The sequence below is a fragment of the Oreochromis aureus genome, linkage group 3 (assembly GCF_013358895.1).
Source record: "Oreochromis aureus strain Israel breed Guangdong linkage group 3, ZZ_aureus, whole genome shotgun sequence".
Lineage (NCBI taxonomy): Eukaryota > Metazoa > Chordata > Actinopteri > Cichliformes > Cichlidae > Oreochromis > Oreochromis aureus.
The window spans coordinates 69,808,688-69,830,367 of NC_052944.1; the positions used below are offsets into that span (position 1 = coordinate 69,808,688).

The 21,680-nt window shown below is 44.2% G+C and overlaps 1 protein-coding gene across 2 annotated transcripts in view; it reads right to left on the minus strand.

The window, feature by feature from the left end:
- The window catches only part of LOC116312949, a 52,234-nt gene that overhangs the window by 27,017 nt on the left and 3,537 nt on the right, over positions 1–21,680 (minus strand). Inside the window, exons 2-4 of one of the 2 annotated variants that reach the window (XM_039608029.1) lie at positions 20,390–20,961; positions 3,379–5,185; positions 2,558–2,731 (exon numbers count right to left, since the gene is read on the minus strand). In XM_039608029.1, coding sequence (XP_039463963.1) covers positions 2,558–2,731; positions 3,379–5,185; positions 20,390–20,936 — 2,528 coding nt within the window. In that variant the 5' untranslated portion in view covers positions 20,937–20,961. The remainder of the gene's footprint in view (positions 1–2,557; positions 2,732–3,378; positions 5,186–20,389; positions 20,962–21,680) is intronic. The other variant, XM_039608030.1, reaches the window with a different exon arrangement.

The window sequence follows — 21,680 nt, forward strand, 5'->3', positions numbered from 1 at the left end:
AAGATGCGATTTGATACTGGTAAGTTAAACAGATGTTAATGTTAAGTTAATGCAAGTTAGTGTGAGTGGATAGGGAAAGGGTGTAGCGGATTCTTATCTGGTGTGAAGTTAATACAGCCACGGAGATGTGTCGGGTCGCAGTGGAGCTGTCCGTCCACGTACAGCCGGTCAACAGCGATGACAGCGCGGGAGCCCTTCTGGATGAAGCTGCGTCGGATTGGGAAGAGGACCCTGCGTCGTTCCAGGATCTCTTTGGGGAACTGGTCGTTCACGCTGAAGTCCGTTCCTTTTAATTCCCTCCCGCGGCTTTTCACCTGTTCCTTTTGTTTGAAGTGGCCAAATTTGGCCACAATAGGACGTGGTCTCCTGTGTGTAATCTAATGTCAGTACAAATACAGTTGCTCTGTGACGGCCTCAGAGGTTGTTTATGAGAATATTGGGAGCAACAACACCATGAAGTCCAAAGAACACACCAGGCAGGTCAGGGAAGAAGTTATTGAGAAATTTAGAGCAGGCTTAGGCTACAAAAAGATTTCCCAAGCCTTGAACATCCCACGGAGCACTGTTCAAGCGATCATTCAGAAATGGAAGGAGTATGGCATAACTGTAAACCTACCAAGACAAGGCCGTCCACCTAAACTCACAGGCCGAACAAGGAGAGCGCTGATCAGAAATGCAGCCAAGAGGCCCATGGTGACTCTGGACGAGCTGCACAGATCTACAGCTCAGGTGGGGGAATCTGTGCATAGGACGTGCGCTGCACAAAGTTGGCCTTTATGGAAGAGTGGCAAGAAGAAAGCCATTGTTAACAGAAAACCATAAGAAGTCCCGTTTGCAGTTTGCCACAAGCCATGTGGGGGACACAGCAAACATGTGGAAGAAGGTGCTCTGATCAGATGAGACCAAAATTGAACTTTCTGGCCAAAATGCAAAACGCTATGTGTGGCGGAAAACTAACACTGCACATCACTCTGAACACACCATCCCCACTGTCAAATATGGTGGTAGCAGCATCATGCTCTGGGGATGCTTCTCTTCAGCAGGGACAGGGAAGCTGGAAGAGTTGATGGGAAGGTGGATGGAGCCAAATACAGGGCAATCTTGGAAAAAAAACATCTTGGAATCTGCAAGAGACTTGAGACTGGGGCGGAGGTTCACCTTTCAGCAGGACAACGACCCTAAACATAAAGCCAGGGCAACAATGGAATGGTTTAAAACAAAACATATCCATGTGTTAGAATGGCCCAGTCAAAGTCCAGATCTAAATCCAATCGAGAATCTGTGGCAAGATCTGAAAACTGCTCTTCACAAACACTGTCCATCTAATCTGACTGAGCTGGAGCTGTTTTGCAAAAAAGAATGGGCAAGGATTTCAGTCTCTAGATGTGCAAAGCTGGTAGAGACATACCCTAAAAGACTGGCAGCTGTAATTGCAGCAAAAGGTGGTTCTACAAAGTATTGACTCAGGGGGCTGAAAAATTATGCACACCCCACTTTTCAGTTATTTATTTGTAAAAAAATGTTTGGAATCATGTAGGATTTTTGTTCCGCTTCTCACGTGCACACTACTTTGTATTGGTCTTTCACGTGGAATTCCAACAAAATTGATTCATGTTTGTGGCTGTAATGTGACAAAATGTGGAAAAGTTCAAGGGGCCCAAATACTTTTGCAAGCCACTATATGTAAATGAAAAATGTCAAACTGTATTCAAATTTGAAAGCACTGTGATTTGGAGATGTGGCACTCCATAAGGATTCTTTAACCCTGAGCTCAGGCTCACAGACTCGAGCTTTCAACCTGCACAACACTGGTAACTACCTTAGTGATGAGGTCATGAGTGACTTTGATCAGCTGGTAACGGTGATTGTGCTGATAAATAGCAGACTCAGACAAACTGACTAAAATAGATTCATGATGCCTTGTACAAGTACATACTTACAATTTTTTTTAGTAGTTCTCAAAAGTAGACCACTTTTAAACTATGTAAAAACTAACATTTAACTACAGTAATCCCGTAGGTGAAACTACAGTGTGCCACATCACGGTTCACTTTATGTGGACTACATCGCAGATTTATCTGTAAATTTTTATCGCAGAAATTTTGTTATGTCGTGGGTTTCTGTGGCCTGGATTATCCTTTTGTGTTACACATTTCGATGTTTTTTCCCCCTTGCTACCTAGCCTGACCTGTCTCCCAAATGTGATGTTTGTGTATTGTATGTACGGTCGGCAAGGTCTGTCATCTCGGTTGTGGGCAACTGCAACTGACAAATAAAGGCTAAAATATATAAAAAAATAATAACACTATTTATAATAAAATTAACCATAGAAACCATTCGTTTCTATTATTTTTACCTATTGTGGGGGTCCTGTAATATAACTCTTACATATATATATATATACATATATATATATATATATATATATGTACACACATAACTGAATCAAGTTAAATGAAGAAAATGCTTTTTCACTGCATAATGTCCCCAGACTGAGATTAAAACTAACTAATAAAAAGCCATTCCATCGCAGTAACACCTCTGACTGAGTCCTGACCTGACAGTTTGCAGTTTACACTGTGGATTATTCAGTACAGAAGAAATCAGCTTCACTCCTGAATCATGCAGCTTGTTGTTACTCAGGTCCAGCTCTGTCACACTGCAGGATTTGGAACCGAGAAGTGAACACAGAGCTTCACAGCTCCTCTCTGAGAGGTTACAGCCATTCAGCCTGGGATAAAAAAACAAAACAAAAAAAAAGACAAACTGTATGTCTGTGAAGGTTCTCAGTCATCCAGGTCATCGTAGTCTAAGGAGCTTGGAAAGAAAAGTGTCTGGACTTCTTTTAGTTTCTTGAAGACGTTTTATCTGAGAAGCTTCTTCAGTTCTAAGGTCAAATCACATGAGTCAAGGTCTGAAAATGGGTGTAGGTCACAATCAGCCATGGTTTCGGGTGAACTCATTGTGAACCTAGCCCCACCCCATCATGTGATTTCCTGAGGTCAAATGACCCAGGATGCGAGTGGGCATTAAGGCGTCTGGGAAGGATCTCAAAATTGGATTATAGATGGCAGACAGTTGGTGTTGTAAGCCCTGCCTCTGTTCAAAGATGGTTGTTCACAGTGGACATAGATTCACACCTTGACTCATGTGATTAGGTAGAGGATCCATAGGGGGTCCATTGTCCCTCTTGGGGGAGGGACACTCCCATAGAGCTTAAATCTGGGACTCTCCACCATTTGATTTTAGAACTGAAGAAGCTTCACAGCTGAAACGTCTTCAAGAAACTTAAAGAAGTCCAGACAATTTTCTTTCCAAAGACAAACTGTAAAATTAATGTTTTGCTGAAAGAGACAACAACATAATAATTCCACTTACAGAGCTTTGTTGGAGGCTTCAACCACTGGCAGCAGCCCCAGAAGAGCCTTTTCTGAAGCAGAGTAGTGTTTCAGATCAAACACAGTCAGATCTTTTTGTGATGACAGTATAATGAAGACCAGCGCTGACCACTGAGCAGGAGACAGATCACCTAAGACTGTTCCTGATTTCAGGAATTGCTGGATCTCCTCCACTGGAGAACCATCCTTCAGCTCATTCAGACACAGGAACAAGCTGATTCTTCTCTCAGGAGATGGATTTTCTCTGACCTTCTTCCTCACATAGTCTACTGTCAGCTTAATGGTCTGTGAGCTACTTCCTGTCTGTGTGAGCAGGTCTTGTAAAGGAGGTTTGTTGGCGTGCAGTGAAAGGCCCAGGATGAAGCGGAGGAACAAGTCCAGATGTCCATCCAGACTCTGTATGGCTTTGTCAACAGTGTTGCTGTAGATCTCTGGTAGACGTGTTTGGCTGAAATTATTTACAGTTCTCATCAAACAGTCCTGTGATTTAGCCTCCATGTTTTTAATATCAGATTCTAAGGCCACAAACAGAGCAGCCAGAAACTCCACTACACTCTGATGGACAAAGCTGAATACTTTGCTCCTGCCCTTCTTCAGCTGATGTTCCTCTTTGAAGAGCCATGAGAACATCTCTGGATACACAGAGACTCCAGTCAAAGTAATTTTGTCCTCTGTTAGTTCTTCTTCACTGAACATCAGGCTGTCCTTCTCCAGCTGCTTAAAGGCCAATTTTGTAATCATCTTAATGCACTGGATGCTTTTTTCAAAACCATATCTTGGTTTCAAATGTTTGATCTGAACATTGAGGAGTTCTATGTAAACCTCAGTCAGGGTCTCAGGAAGTTCTCCTCCTGCCTCCTGCACAACTGTAGCAGTGATCCAGCAGAAGACTGGGATGTGGCACATGAAGTGGAGGCTTCGTGATGTCTTAATGTGGGAGATGATCCTGCTGGCCTGCTCCTCATCTCTGAATCTCCTCCTGAAGTACTCCTCCTTCTGTGGGTCAGTGAACCCTCTGACCTCTGTCACCATATCTACAAAATCAGGAGGGATCTGACTGGCTGCTGCAGGTCGTGTGGTTATCCAGATACAAGCAGAGGGAAGCAGTTTCCCCTTGATGAGGTTTGTCAGCAGCACATCCACTGAGGTGGACTCTGTGACATCAATAGTTGCATCATCATCATCAGTGAAGTCCAGCTGAAGGCGACTCTCATCTAGCCCATCCAACACAAACAGAATTTTATATTCACTCTTCTTAAGGGCTAGAGTTCCTTGTGTCTGCCATGTTGTGAAGATGGTATTAAGATCCCCTTCATTCATGTCCCTAGTTGCAGGTATACATGAATGAATGAGTTTGGCAAAGCTTACCTTTTTCTCTTGTAATGAATTTAGCCTTCTAAAAGTTAAAGGGAAAATCAAACCCACATCCTGATTGGTTCTTTTTTCTGCCCAATCCAACAAAAACTTGTGCACAAGGAAAGTTTTACCGCTTCCTGCCTCCCCAGCAGTCAGCACAGTTCTTATACTCTTTTTAATGCCAGAAGGGTGTGTGAAGATGTTGTTGATTTCAGTTCCTGCAGGCTTTCCAGAGGCCATTTCAATCTGCCTGAACTGGCTAGTGGTGTGTGTTTCTCCTCCAGCAGTGATGTAGAGTTTAGTGTAGATGTCGTCCAGGTTCTTCTCATCTTTCTTTGGTGTCCAGCCTTCTTGTTTGTACTTAAAGCTGACCTGAAGGTTTGACTGTAGCCTCTCTCTGTAATGTGTGATGGGTAGAGGAGACTTCACATCTGTAGAACATGAACATGTAAAGAACAAAGTGTTAAACTTTCCTTCCACGCAGACTTGAATACATCAAGTCAATTTTATTTATATAGCACATTTCATTACCTGTAAACTTCATGTGCTCACTGAGATTAAAAAAAAATAAGTGTGTAGGTCTACAGCGTCTTAAAGTGATGAAAACAACAAAATAATAATAAAATAATCAGTAACATACAAACACATTTTGACTGAAGTTATGCTGATATCTGCAACATCAGCATTAAAGACCACATAGACTGATCCTGAGTGATATCCAGACAACATGTGTGGTTCTCCAGCTGTTTCCTTGTGCTGCTGTGTTGATGGTTGATCATTTCTGCTGATCTTTGTTAAAGTTTTCTTCACCACCTCCACAGACTGCTGACTGTAGGTCTGTACTATCCCATCTACTGTTTCTGTCCTCTAAGCCAAACTTATTTATAAAGCACACTAACACAGCAAGCGCTGATCAAAGTGATTCACACTGAGAACAGATTCAAAACACAAAAATAAATAATAATAATAAATAATATATCGAAAAAGATATTGAAGTTTAATTACGATAAAATAAAAACATATATAAATAAACTCTCACACTGTGGCTAATAAAAAGAGGTTTTAAGGAGTGACTTAAAATCCACCAGCAGGAGGTGCCGTGGAGGTCAGGTGCATTGTTCAATTCATTTCATTTGTATTCATTTCAATTGTCTGTGGGCCTGAAAACTTGAGGTTACTCTATTCCGTAACCCCCGTTCTCTGATAACATGAGTGAGGCGTCTCACTATGGGGAACGCTCTCTCAGCGTTGTCCTCAGAAGCCTCTATATCATTACTCCAGCCAGCATTGGCTGGCAGTCGTGACGCTTTCGTCAGGGAGGGGCCACCCTCATCCCTATAAAAGGGTGTGACGTAGCGTCACCCGTCATTCAAGATAAGCTCACCTCTTCCTCGCTTCGTGCAAGGAGGGTGATCTGGTGAGACACCTCACTCATGTTATCAGAGAACGGGGGTTACGGAATAGAGTAACCTCAAGTTCTCTTTCAAACATTCGCTTCGGTGTCTCACTATGGGGATATGCAGACTCCCGTATTGCCAGATAAGCCCATCTGAACGACTGACTGCCAACTTAGGAGGTCTCGTGGGGACCCACACTCAACACAGTGTGGGCTAGAGATGGTGCAGTGACATCCAACCTGTAAAACCTTGCAAAGGTCAAAGGTGAAGCCCAGCTCGCCGCTGCACATCTCTCTTCTATAGAGACACCCCTAAAAAGAGCCCAAGAGGTTGCCATCCCTCTAGTAGAATGAGCACGAAGTCCCCCCGGGGGGGACAGACCCGTGCTAGAATAAGCCAATTGGATCGCCTCAACAATCCAGTGGGAAATGCGTTGTTTGCTAACGGGCTTGCCAAGATGTGGTTTAGCCCAGGAAACAAACAGCTGATCCGACCTCCTGAAAGCCTTCGTTCTCTCTATATAGGTACATAAAGCCCTAACTGGACAGAGAGCATGTAGGCGCTCCTGTTCAGGGGAGGAGAAAGGAGGAGGGCAAAAAGCTTCCAGCTCCAATGGGGCGCATTGGAGATAAGGATTTTTGGGCACAAAGGCCGGATTTGGCCTGAGTGTGACTCTAGAGTTATCCCGCGTGAATCGGGTGCACTCTTTGTGTATTGACAGCGCATGAATATCACTGACACGCTTCGCAGATGCGAGAGCCAGGAGCAATGCAGTCTTCAAAGACAGGGTTTTTATTTCCACCTGGTCTAGTGGTTCAAATGGTGGCTGTGAAACTGCCCCCAGCGCCAGGGATAAATCCCACGTGGGAACGAGAGGTTTAGACACCGGGTGGAGCCGTCGTGCCCCTTTCATGAAACGGCAGACTAGCGGGTGATGGCTCGCTGGGCCATCCACGAAGCCCACATGGCAGGCTGAATACTTTAATCGTGAAAAAGGCCTTTCCTTTATCTAACAGTTCTTGGAGAAAGGAGAGAATTGTTGTCACAGAGCACTGAAAGGAGAGAGTGTGAGACTCTCCACACCATTCCTCAAATACCCTCCACTTGTTTTCATACAAAGATCTTGTGGAGGGGGCTCTAGCACTCTGAATAGTGGCTATAACACCCTGGGGGAGTCCTGCCGTACTCAGATTCAACCTCTCACGGGCCAAGCCCACAGGGCGAGGCGCTCGGGGTGAGGGGTGAAAAATCTCTCCCCTGGCTTGGGAGACTAGGTCTCGTCGGAGAGGGAGAGGCCAAGGTTCGCTCCACAAGAGGGGCATAACCTCCGCTAACCAATGGGACCTCGTCCACCTTGGGGCGATCAGTATCATTGTTAGCCCTCTCTCTCTCACTCTGGCTAGAGTGGGAGAAATTAAGGCCAGTGGAGGGAACGCATAAAGCAGAGCATGTGGCCAGTTGTGAGCTAATGCGTCTACCCCTAGCGGGGCCTCCTGGTCCCTCAGGGAGAAATACAGTGGACACTGAGCGTTCTCCCTCGAGGCAAACAGATCGACCTGTGGGTGGCCAAAGCGGGTCCAGATTTGGGTCACCACATGTGGGTGCAGGGTCCAGTCCCCGTACTGCGGGTTTCCCCTGGACAATAAGTCTGCTCCCAAGTTCAGAGCTCCTGGAATGTGAGTAGCTCTCAGTGACAACAGATTGATGCTGCTCCACATGATCAGTCTGTCTGACCAGCATGTGCAAAGGGCGGGACCGTAACCCGCCCTGCCTGTTGATGTACGCCACAACAGTGGTGTTGTCTGTTCTGATCAGAACATGGTGGTTCCTCAACAGGGGAAGGAAGTGTCTCAGTGCTAGAAATGCTGCTAGCAATTCTAGCCAGTTTATGTGAGCACCCCTCTGTCGTGAGTCCCAGCTGCCGCTCACTGCTCTGCCCTCGTGAGTGGCACCCCAGCCCGTGAGACTCGCATCCATGGTCACCACCTTTCTGGCTGTGACAGCCCCCAGTGACACCCCCTGAGTGAGAAATGTGGGATTTCTCCAACAGTGGAGTGCTGCAGCGCAGTCTGCTGTCACTCTGATATGGCGGTGGGTATGGCGCTTTCGATTCAGTCTCAGTGATGCAACCCATCGCTGAAATTCCCTCATATGCAGTCTGCCTAGCGGAATGACCACCAGTGAAGACGCCATTAATCCCAGCATCTGCAGGCATCTTCTGAATGGGAGGTATCTTCTGATAGCATTTTTTTTTACTTTGTCCACAGAGAGACACGCTCTGTACGAGGCGGAGTTCAGAGATATTCCTATGAAAGAGATGGCCTGAGCTGGCTGCAGGACACTCTTTTCGTAGTTTATGGTGAAACCCAGAGCCATCAGATGATCCACTGTCAACCTGGTGTGCTCTCTTCCCATTATTTCTGACTCTGATAGCAGCAGCCAATCGTCTATGTACGTTGCTATGCGGATGCCCCGCCTCTTCAGTGGGGCTACGGCTGCCTCTGTGCACTTCACAAATACCCGAGGGCTCAGTGAGAGACCAAACGGCAGGACCTGGTACTCGTACATTCTGCCCTGAAACGCAAAGCGCAGGAATTTTCTGTGAGGCGGATAAATAGGGATGTGAAAATATGCGTCCTTCAGGTCTATTGATGTAAACCAATCGCCTGGGCGCACTACATGTAGCAGAGTAGAGGTCGTCAACATTCTGAATTTGTATGACCTCAGATGCTGATTCAGAGCCCGTAGGTCCAGTATCGGACGCAGTCCCCCTCCCTTCTTGGGCACGAGAAAATACTTCGAGTAAAAGCCGCACTGGCTCTGCTCCTGGGGTATTTCTCGTACTGCTCCCTTTGATAGCAAGGTAGTTATTTCTTCTTGCAGGATCCTGGCTGATTCGCCTTTTGCAAGAGAGAAAATCACTCTGTGAAATCTGGGAGGGGTGGTTGCGAATTGCAAACGATAGCCTCGCTCTAATGTCCTCACAACCCATTCTGGCGCAGCGAGAGCTCGCCATCTCTCTATTCTTGCTGACAGCGGCCCCAAAGACAGGCACTCCACAGTAGACGGAGCCTTGGCTCCCTCTTGTGGCGGAAACTGGGCCCGCGGGCCAGACCCGACTGCGCATGCGCGGGCGGCCCGCGCTTGACCAGCGCTCATGGGGCCGGACACCACTGAGGGAATCAACCCCGGTGGTGTCTGGGTGTGTGGGGGCATTATGTTTTTCAACATACTTTGTGTTTTTCACACATTTTTCCCGTGCCCTCGGCAACATGCCTGGATGCAGCGGGTGTGTTTTTAATAAACAGTGTTTTTTTTGTGAGACTGTGACATGCTTGATTCAGCTGAACAGTGTCTCGTCGTCTCTTTGCTGAAATGCGCTCTGTGGGATCCAACTCGAGTCCCAGGCGCTGAAAGGTGGAGGCAGAACTAGGGCAGGGCGATATGGCCAAAAATATTTATCACGATATATATTTGAAAATTTGCGATAATGATATAACTGACGATATAATTGATGCGAGAAAAATATACAACTCCACAACATTACTAACGCAAAAAGACAACCTTTCATTTATTTTCACTTAAACAAGAAGCTGGTTTTTATGTGCATTAAAGCTATATAAAAATTTAACAGTGCAAATGCAAATTCCTTGCTGAAAGTTTAACCAAAAGGCATTTCCAGTAGAAATGGGCTGACATATCCTGAGCATAACCATGTATAATATCCACTGAAGTTAAAAAGAGGTGCTTTGCAACATTAAACTGCAGTGTGCAGTACGTATTTTTCGGACCATAAGGTGCACGGGATTATAAGGCATATTAAGCGAAACAAAGCAGTCAGATAAATCAAACTTTATTAAACTCATTCTTCTTGCTTCCTCCACTTCTGTACCATTGATTCATTAATGCTGTATTCTATCACAGCTGCTCTACTCCCATGTTGTTGCAGTATATTAATGACTAACCTCATATTGTGGATGGATTATCTCAGTTGTTCTCCTGACTGAAGTTTGGTCCGTTTACAGCATCCTGCCATGCGATTGCATTTGTCTCTAACTATCAGGAACCTTAACGTTAACTTTTATAAGTGGAAAAGTGTTAGTGTTCGTCCTCCAGCTTCACTGTTTATGTTATGCTAACATAGCTGTGTCGCTAGCGATCACGTAGCACATCATTATATACCAGGTAGCCCAACTTCAGTAACCCTACAAACGTCACTGCTGTTTAGTTTCCTGTCTTCGTTTATGTTGGAAGTGATAGCAGAGCTGTACGTTTGAATTTTTTCAGAAATCTCTCAGTCAGAACATGGTATATCATGCTTAGGTAACTAGCGAAACTAGCGAGCTAACTTCCGCTAGCTTCCTGCTAACTTCTAACTCCGTTAAATGTAATAAATTCTGTTTTCATGGATGCCTGGAAGTTAAACTTCATAGTTACACCTGGTAAAGCAGTAATGCTGATCGTTTTATTAAAGATGAAAGAATTTAGACAGTTTTTAACTCTCAGTGATGCTGCAGTGTTCGTTTGACCTGAAGCATACGGAGTTTAGGACCCAGATTACTCCCAGATTTAAGAGCATCTTAGTCCGACAAACACGGCAATAACGACGGCCCGCTTGCATGTTCTGCAAAAAACTGTGCTTTGTCGTGTATCTGACGGACAAACACCAAACCAGTTCCACATCACTAAAGTTGCACCATTTTTACAAACCAATTCTGGTTCATCTGTTTCACTCAACAATCGGCCATGTGCGTATGAAAACAAAAGCACTGCGCATGCGCGTTTTACTCATATTCTATCGCGATATTTCATTTTCCTATCGTTGCCTAACATTATACCGGTATTACCGTGAACGGTATAATATGGCCCAGCCCTAGGCAGAACACACTTCTCCGAACGGGCTCCGGAACTGAGCCCTGGAGTGAACTTGGAGCCCGGGCTGATCCGGCTCCGATCTCCCCGTGGGGGATGTTAGGCAGCCCGCTTCTTCTTGCGGTCCGACTGCTTGGCTGGTGGTGGGGCACCCTGAGCGGCAGCAGGTGGGACATGCTTCCTGGGCCAGTGGGTCTTAGGGTTCTGCGATCCTAGGGGACCCTGGGCCGTGACCTGCGGGGCTGGGCGGCGAGGGATTTTAAACGTCGGCACGCCGGCTGGACGGCTGGTGACCTGAGCGAACGTGCGGCGACTGGGTGGAGGCGGGGGCGCAGCCTGGGTCTTCCTAGGGAGACACAGCTGCAGGGCCTCTCCCTCTTTCTTTTTCTCCTCGCACCGTCTTTGCATGGTGGCAACGGCGGTCCCGAAAAGGCCAGCGGGGTCGATGCTTTCATCCAGAATGTCACGTTTTTCCCTGTCCGAAAGCCCCGACAAGTTCAGCCATCTTGCCCTCTCCTGTAGGACGATGATGCTGAGAGCTCTGCCCGCCGCTTGTACTGCTGCTCTAGTGAGGTGGAGACACTGGTCCGTAACAACGCCCAGCTCTTCCCACAGCTCGCTAGCCTCCGGGTTCGCAGCAGTCTGGTCCTGGAGCTCCGCCGAGTAGGCTAGCAGGAGCGATGAGGCGTTCAATGCCCTCACGGTGGTGGCAACTGATTTATACGCCTTGTCAGCCAGGGAGGATTGCAGGCGTTCGGCCTTGGAGGGCAGGGACGGACCAGATGACATGGAAAGTTTCTGGTTTGGGTGGAGATGAGAAGCCACCAGATTCTCCACTGTGGGAATTTGGTAGATGCCCTTCTCCTTCATTCCAGCGCAGTCAAACGCCGCCGCTCCCTGCACGGGATTGGGTGACGAAAATGGCTTTGCCCAGCAGCGTGTGACCTCGTCCACGCATTCGGGGAAAAGCAGCAGTACCTGCTTAGTAGTGCGCTTTGCTTTGGGGAGCCTTTTACCCTCGTATCGTGAGGTGGAGGTCTCCGTTGTCACCGCGGGCCATGGGATTGCCAGCTTTTCAGCTGCCCATTTTGCAACGTCAAATAGCTCCATGCCGCGGGACTGTGTGCCGGGGTTATCACAATCAGCCCCTTGTGTCGCAGAATTCCGACCAGAGGGGGCAAAGAAAACGTCGTCATCCTCGTCCGAGACGAGATGTTCCGACGCTCCCTCGGAGGATTCGCGCAGCGAGCGCAGTGTTCGCATGAACCCGGTGTGGAGATAGCCGCTTGGGCGTGTTGCAGCCCGAGGCACATCACACACGCGTCATGTGTATCTGAACCTGAGATTTTGCAACCGCAGTGGCAAATTCTGGGCAGCCGTTTGCAGTCTGCCATATTAAGGAAGCTTGGTGTAGCTAGCTTGGAATGGCTGGACGGCTAACGCTGATCTTTTTCCTTTTTCTTTTCTCGGTCGGGTAGCTATGGTGAGCTAGTATGACCTAGCTAGTGTGGTGGCTAGCGCTCGTGCTACTTGGCTTGGTGACCTTGTGTAGCAAAGACAGTTAGCTTGGTCAGCTAGCTGTTGTGCTAGGTGCGTGGCGGCAGCTAACACACACTCTCCGACCTGGCTCTGTGGTGAAGAGCAGGCGACTCGAAACGCGAACCGTGCTAGCGCCCGGTGACCAAGGTGTTAGCTTGCTCGCGTGGACAGTTAAGCTAGCACTCACGTTCACAGTCGGGAGAGATGAGGTTTCTAAGAAGCGAGAAGAGGAAATTGAATGACGGGTGACGCTACGTCACACCCTTTTATAGGGATGAGGGTGGCCCCTCCCTGACGAAAGCGTCACGACTGCCAGCCAATGCTGGCTGGAGTAATGATATAGAGGCTTCTGAGGACAACGCTGAGAGAGCGTTCCCCATAGTGAGACACCGAAGCGAATGTTTGAAAGAGAACTGAAGGCTCTCCCTCCCATTCTACGTTTAAATACTCTAGGAACAACAAGTAAGCCTGCAGTGCGAGAGCGAAGTGCTCTAATAGGGTGATATCCCAGATAGCAAGACGACATTGAATCTATGTTGATTTTTCATCCGAACCGTCGTATATGGTCGGGGTTGAAATGCCAATGTTGTAACAACATTGAAATACTGTGGTAAACCGACGGTCTTACTATAGAGACGTTGTAACGATGTTGATTCACCATTGTTTTTTTGTCATTGATATTTGATCTATTTATAGTCGACCAGGTGACAACAACAACGTCGAGAAAACGTCTATTTATAGTTGACGATCATTCGGCTCCGGTCACCATCAAAAACCATCGATTTGTAGTTGAGCATTAAATTGCATTGCAACTGATCGGGTATAAAGTACCAGAGAAAGTAGATTTATTGTTCATTTGTTATCAATGACTTGGTCTAGTTCACCAGCTTTAAAAATCGTGTCTCACGCAAATTTATGTATAGTTGACCGGAAATTAAAGCAGCGATCACTTGGACTATTCCGCAGCACCCTCTCACATTGGTACATCCCCCAGGTATTCATTGTCTTCTACAGTAGAGCGGGACATTTGATTTACTCTCAGCGGAATTGACCGGAGAAGGCATCAGTTCATGCACTGCACTGGCCTGCACCACGATTAGTATAAGGTAAGAATGAATGCTTTTTTTTTCCTACCTACTGTTATTTCCATGTTTGCATTTGAATAACAGTAAAAACTCGTTAATGTTGTACATTAACGAGTTTTTTTTTACTATTATTTACGTCCGTGTGTCTAATTCTTGCAATCCGCAACAAATAAATTGCACTGCGAACAAAGTATATCAAGAAAGAAAAGATTTTCGTTTCATAATTTCTTCGTTATATTCCCTTACAAAGCTAGCTTTAACGCTTGAGGTTTCCTTTGTTCTTGGAACAAAGGCACTTGACCCAGACTTTCGCTCTGTAGTTGCTTAGTACTACAAAAATTCTAAATCTGTGATATATGATTGATAAACGTAAAGTTAACTGTATAAACGTGTTCAATGACTTTGTTACTTTTGATGATTGGAGAGCACTCGCTTCAATTCGCACACGAAAACTTTAGACTCAGTTCGAATGCTCACGCAGCATGCCCACGTGACTGTACGCGTGCACGCGTGCGTGACTTTCCGTTTGTGCCTTGAATAATGAATAAGGCTACGTCCACATGTACCAGCGTATTTTTGAAACCGCTGATTTTTCTATGCGTTTGCACCTTTTGTCCACACGTAATGTATGTCTGGCCGTACGTTGTGTTTGTATTTCCAGGCACATTTCACGAAGCAGAACGCAGTCTTCAGAGATATCCACGTGAACGCTGTGATAGGTCTGACCTTCAGTCCGAAGAAGAAACCCAGACCAGGCTTAAAAGAAAGCACAAGTAAAACCTTTTATTCACAAACATATCTTTGATTGTTAAGAATTTATGATCTTGTCTTTTATATATATCTGTGGTGCTTGCATACTGCAATATCACCACATAATATAGTCCAAAAAGTGGAGGTTTGTAAACTTTTAAAAATGCAAAGCCGTGTACACTTGTGCACTTCAAAAATTCATTGTATACTGTACCTTCTTGCACGTCTCTGTTTCCTGTGTGTGTTGTTAGAAATCAAGCGAACTTTAGGAAACAATATGCCAAAAGCATATTTACAATTACTTAAGACCATTTTTAATTTCTTTTCTTTAGACCAAATCCCTGTACACATATACGGACTCAGAGGATGAGCAGCCTACAAAAAACGGTTTCCCCAGGCCCCTGGTGAAAATACCAGGTAATAAAATACTGACTAGTGTCTGTGTACATATCTGTGTCTGACACGAGGAAACTTTTCTGACAAGTTGTCTGTATTCTTAAATACTTAAAAATTATCTTTTCTAAACAGCCCTCATCACTCCACAGTCTGCCCCCAGACCACTGATAGCAACCATCATAATGCCCCACCCAGCTTCCGGCACCTTTCGCCACTCCGGCACAAACCGACACAGCTTTGCGATCTCGCCAGCATGCAGAGTCTGATGTCTTCCCTATAGATGGTATGCTTTTAAAAAGCTTTAAAAGCTGCATCACAATGTCATTGTACTCCTATCTAAAAAAAAAACCCAGTTTATACTCCTGAATGTCATCTTGTTGTGATTTTTTTTTTTCTGTAGATTCCAGAGACTCTGTGAGGCCACTATTACAAGGCAAGTTTGAAAATCTTGGAATTTCACAGTTTACATGGTATAACAAATATATGTGACAGGCAAAAACTAGTAAACACTTTTAGCAGTTACAAGAACTAACAAATGAATATCCAACAAAGGGAATAGAAATACATTGTACTGCCAATACTTTGGTTTATTCTTTGTATGACTTGAAAATCAGGCTTTAGGGAAAACTAAATGACATGTTTCTATCATCAATTACATGAAGTAAACACACAAGCACTTGCATACACATTTAAGACATGAGACACGCTAATTCCATCTCATAAAATGTGTCTATAGGTGAGACGCTTTGTGTTGATTGGTGCTGCTGGACCACACTGGAGGTGCGAGTCCGCCGTGTAATGGTTTATGCCATTACAAAGGAGCTGGCCTCTGTACTCAACTGGGCAGGGGAAAAAAACCAAGGACCAGACAAAGCAAAAAGGGCATTTAAAGAGACAGCGCTGTGCAGATGCATATTTGGTAAGTTTTAACATTTATTGTAGTTTTATGAGCCTAAAGTGAACAATAAAGGGATCAATTGATGTGCTGGGTGCGTTTCACATTTCCTATGTCTGGTTTTTGCTATATTACTTTGTCTTTCTTAATAACAAGACTTTCATGTCCGGTTAATCTGGAGATAGTCTTTGGTCTTTGGCTTGTTTAGTCCTCGGGTTGTACACTTTGTACAGCCCGAGGACCCAATGTTTTCTTTCTTTTTTTTTTAAAGGATACACGTGTATCCTTTAAAAAAAAACGGCACACCATGCTAAGACATATCACATTTTCAGCTTATAGCTCTTTGGGAATCAAATGCGGCAGTTTGCTGATTTCCGCCTGGTGACTTTCATGTTTATCAGCCTAGGAGTTTACATACTTTCTCCCTGCTGAAGACAGTTAACAAGAGCTTATTCATGTGCTCTAATTCCCTTTTTTTTGTCTTTGTTTTTTGTGTGTGTGTCTATTTTTGTCCTAGATGGCCTGGCGCAGCAGGTAGGCGAACTCTATGTCTGAGTTGGTCTTTGCTCAAGCAGTCCAGAAATGGCTCAGATATGCTCCAGATCGTGCGGGTGGCGCGCAGGGCGCACATCATCCATCCCATCCCGGAGTAAATAATAAAAGTGATGTGAAACATAGAAATGTAAATAGGAAACTTTGTCTTTTAATAAAGTATTTTGCAAATGATACATGTCTATTGACCTTTTTTGTTTTTTTTCAATAAAAAGCAACTGTGCAAAAGAGGTGGAAAATCAATACCATAGCTCAACAGTGTTTCAATATCAGAATCTGACATTGTTTCAATGTCAACAGTGTTAGAAAATATAACGTAGAATCAATGTCAGGTTTCAACATTGATTCAACATCAAAACCTGACGTTGTTTCAACGTTAAAAATGGGTGCAAGAGTGATGTTGGGTCAACGTCACACTTCAACGTTGCTTCAATGATGTCGCCTGATATTGACTCAACATTGTTTCAATGTTTCCTTGCTATCTGGGATGGTAGTACAAGGTCATTAAGATAAGATGGGGCCTGATTATTTAAGACCTTGTATGTGAGGAGCAGGATTTTGAATTCAATTCTGGATTTAACACAAAGCCAATGAAGGGAATACAGGAGATACAAAACAGGAGAAATATGCTCTCTCTTTCTAGTCCCTGTCAGTACTCTTGCTGCAGCATTTTGGATTAATTGAAGGCTTTTTGGGGAGTTTTTAGGACTTCCTGATAATAATGAATTATAGTAGTCCAGCCTGGAAGTAATAAATGCATGAACTAGTTTTTCAGCGTCACTCCACAGTTTACTGAACCACAGAAACATGATCAGAGACTACACTCAGTACAGATGTGAACACAGCATCATCTGTCAGAGTCTCTGCCTGTTAAACTCTGAGATTTGAAGCTTTCATGGTGTCCAGCTTTGGCTCTCCTCTTTCAGGTAAACTGTGATGATGACTGATCTGCTGCTGACTTCACAGAAACTCTGAATGTGACTCAGGTGAGGTCCAGAGATGGGCAGTAGCGCGTTACTGTAATCCGATTACTTTTTTCAAGTAACAAGTAAAGTAAGGGATTACTATTGCAAAAACGGTAATTAGATTACCGTTACTTTCCCGTAGGAACGCTGCGTTACTGTGTTACTAAAGCCTAGGGCTGCACGATTTTGCATAAAATGAGAATCACGATTTTTTTGCTTAGAATTGAGATCACGATTCTCTCACGATTTTTTTTTCCAATATAAATATTTATTGCACTTATTAACTGCACATCAACTTCGTAACAGTTGAGATTGAACATAAAACATAATAACAATGGATAATATATCGAGTGCGGGAGAGAGTATGAGCATTAGGGCTGCCACGATTAGTCGACTAGTCACGATTACGTCGACTATCAAAATCGTCGACGACTAATTTAATAGTCGACACGTCGTTTGAAGCTTTGTAAGATTGCAAAAGAGCATGAATAAGTAGTAGGATTTAAGAGTGTAATAACGGACTGAAACAGAAGATGGCAGCACTGCATGTACAAGGATGCCAGCTGCCATTAAACCCCGAAGAAGAAGAAACTGTCGCAGAATTCATAGCGCGAGCCATCGCGGCCCTGCTCAGTTTCCAACAATGGCGGCAGCTAGTTAGTTTTAATGTTACTCTTATTATTCTTTCTGGGTCACAAAATAAACGTTTAACATATTTTCAGGCGGGAATGTAGCTGTGTAAACCTCAAATATCTGCTTAGTTTATCAAGACACCACATATTTTCAAAAGCGCTCCTACGTTTTCGGAGATGTCTGTTACCCACCAGCTCGATAGCTAGCTGGGGTTGACGGCTCACTAAAGCCGGTGAGAACACCGGACTCCCGGCAAATCATTTTCAAACCCACCGCCGTCTTTCGCTACTCAGGTTAAACATGATATATAAGTCACTTAGATAACTTAAAAATGTTATTGTTTGGCTTTTTTCAGTATTTTATTTGTTCCTGAGTAAATCGGTTTGGCTGAGATGAAAGTTATACTTTTTACACAGCTGAATAAACATCAAGCAGACAACTGATTATCAGAAGTGTGAGATGCTCGAGAATGTACTCCGGTGTCCCGTTATATTTTAGATAGCAAGGAGCAGACGGCTGTGTTTATTAAACTCCGAAACAATCTGCAAATTTCATTAAAATTTAATAAACTATCATCTTGTCTTTATTTTTAGTTAGCACATACCTTAAACACTTAAAGCTGTAAGATAATGATAGTTATATAAGAGCAGATGCATGCTGGTGCAATAAGCTGTATGTTTTACGTTCAATGGATGCATGATCTGATTAGTCGACTAATCGCAAAAATAATCGGTGACTAGTCGACTATCAAAATAATCGTTTGTGGCAGCCCTAATGAGCATGCAGCGTTTAAAGAGTGGAAGTACTGACCTTACTTTGAGTTTGATTCCATAAAAAGTGACAAAAACAGTGTCCGTTGTGCGTGGGAAGAAAACTTCTTTTTACAGCAAAAAAATCACCTAAACTTCCAAGCAAGCACTGAGTGCGCTACCATGTAAGGGGAAATTCATAGAGAAACTTGCGGATTCTTCAACTGACCGATGCGGCACACCTGCACCAGGGCAAACCTCCGCCTACCCCAGTCCTGCTTTATAGGTGAAAATAGAGCAACAGGACCGCTAGTCTTTGATTTTATTTATTTTCTGCTGTGTTTTACTTGCATCTATTTGAAAGAGTGAGTGTAAACACAAAAAAATATTTTAATTTATGTGCTGGAATGTGCAGAAAATAGGTTTAAATGTTAAACAAATTTCTTCTAGTCAGAGAATGTTGCATATAATTAAATTTTTGCTTGATACATAAAGTTAAAAGATTAAAACTAATAAAACAAGTTTTAAAAAGAGACGTTTCCATTTGATTACATTTTGTATGATGGATTATGCAGAAAAAGTAGAATTGGGCTGAAAGATCTATCGCTTTATCACCTATTCAGGTTGTAAATTGTATTTTTAAAAAGTAACTAATTAATTAATTACTTTTGAAAATAAGTAATCAGTAAAGTAACGGGATTACTTTTTGGGGGAAGTAATCGGTATTTAGTTACTGATTACTTTTTTCAAGTAACTTGACCAAGACTGGTGAGATCTAGGGTTGCTACAAACGATTATTTTGATAGTCGACTAGTCACCAATTATTTTTGCGATTAGTCGACTAATCACATCATGCATCCACTGGATGTAAAACGTACAGCTTCTTGCACCAGCATGCATCTGCTCCTTTATAACTATCATTAGCTTGAAGTGTTTAAGGTATGTTCTAACTAAAACTAAAGACAAGATGATAGTTTATTAAACTTTTAATGAAATTTGCAGATTGTCTCAGTTTAATAAACTCAGCCGTCTGCTCCTTGCTATGTAAAATATAACAGGACACTGGTGTAAATTCTCGACCATCTCACACTTCTGTTTAATCAGTTTTCTGTTTCACATTTATTCAGCTGTGTGAAAACTATAACCAAAACCAAACCGATTTGCTCACGAACAAATAAAACACTGCAAAAAGCCAAACAATAACATTTTTAACTTACCTAAGTGACTTGTATGTAATGTATGTATGATATAAAATATCTTGAAAGGCTTTTTTTGTGACCCAGAAAGAGTAATAAGAGTAATATTAAAACTTAGTAGCTGCCGCCATTGTTGGAAACTGGAATTGGCTGGGCCACGCTATGAATCCTGGGATAGGTGGGCCATGAAGGATACACCCGACCCATTCTTCAAATCTGGGGAGAGGAAGACACATTTGTCGACCGCATTAGGAGGAGCCTTTGAACTTGGACAGGCTTTGCCGCGTCGCTGTGACGTAATTGGCCTACAAATGTGGCCTCAGGAGGATGCAGCCTCTGAATTTGGACACAGCTACGATACCGGAGCCTGCTGCTTCTTCTTCTTCTTTGCATTTATCGGCAGCTGGCATCCTTGTAGATGCATTGCTGCCATGTTTCTTTCAGTTCGTTATTGCACTCTTAAATCCTACTACGTATTCCTGCCTCCTTCAGGATCTTACAAAGCTTCAAACGACGCGTCGACTATTAAATTAGTCATCAACGTCTTTGATAGTTGACGTAATCGTGACTAGTTGACTAATCGTGGCAGCCCTAGTCAGGTCTTACCTGCTGAGAAATCTCCCGTCTTCATCAGCAGCTCTCTGACTTGTTCCCGTCTTTTATCTTTGTTGTTGAACAAGTGAGTTCTCCTTGAAAACCTTTCGACAACACCTGGAAGTGAACTTTTTTTTTCCTTTGAAATATAATCGTCCACTGATGTCTTGAGTTCATCTCCACCTGTGAAGAGCAGGTAACATTTCTCCAGCCTGTGAGGCCCGATCACTCTGCTCGCTGCATTAACGGCCTTCAGGTCCTCCTCAGTGAACCGACCCACTCTGATCACTAGCAGGAACAGAACAGGGCTGGAGTCCTGCAGGACACACTGACAGAAGGTCTGAATGTGCTGCTCTGATCCTAATATGTCTGGAGTGTCCATCACTAGAATCTGCTTCCCAAACATACTTCCTGTTTTCATGGAGATCTCCTTAGTCACTGGTCCGAAGCCGGGTTTAGACTCAAAGGCTGCTCGTCCTAATATGGTGTTTCCTGAAGAACTTTTACCCACTCCAGACTTTCCCAGGAGGACGATGAAGAGATGATCATCACGTTCCATGACTGAACACCAGAGACCTGCTGGTCTGAGAGCAGAGGTGATTTAGTTTATGATGGTGTGGAAGTGGCTTTTATATGTTTTTATTCTCTCAGGAGGATAAACAGCATTAAACTTTAGGATAATTAAAAATCTAAATCTAATCTCTCTTAATAAAAACATCCACTCAGGCTGAATGTTATGCTTCCACTGCCACAGTAATCCTAGAATCACTTGGGTATAAGATCAAGGATGCAGGTGGGGGAAGTCCCACATGGCGATGAAGGTGGAAACTTAAATCAGGGAAGCCTGGAAGGATGTTAGTCAATTAACTGAGGGGCAGAAGGACGTCATGAGGGACTGTTTGAAAAACAGCATATTGAACAACAGCATGTCCGTAACTGAGGCTCTAGAAACTACCAAAAACGGTCAAGACTCTGGGGACTAGACTAAGAGATACACCAAAGAAGCAGAGGCCACGGGCATGTTCTCCAAAGATCCATCCAGCACTAACAGCACAGGAGCTGACCCATCAGAGCTGAAACTGAGCCGTCACGAGAAACGCACCAACAACAACACAGCTACTCATCCAGACTGACTAACACAGTGCAGAACAATCCTGTATGAAGGAGGGTACGACATCACACCATGGAGCACCTCTCAGCAGAGCGGTACACCAGGACTCCAACACAATGGTTATCATTAGTGGTGCAACGGATCACGGTTGATCCGAAATCCGAACCGATCCCACTCCACGGTTCGGTACGC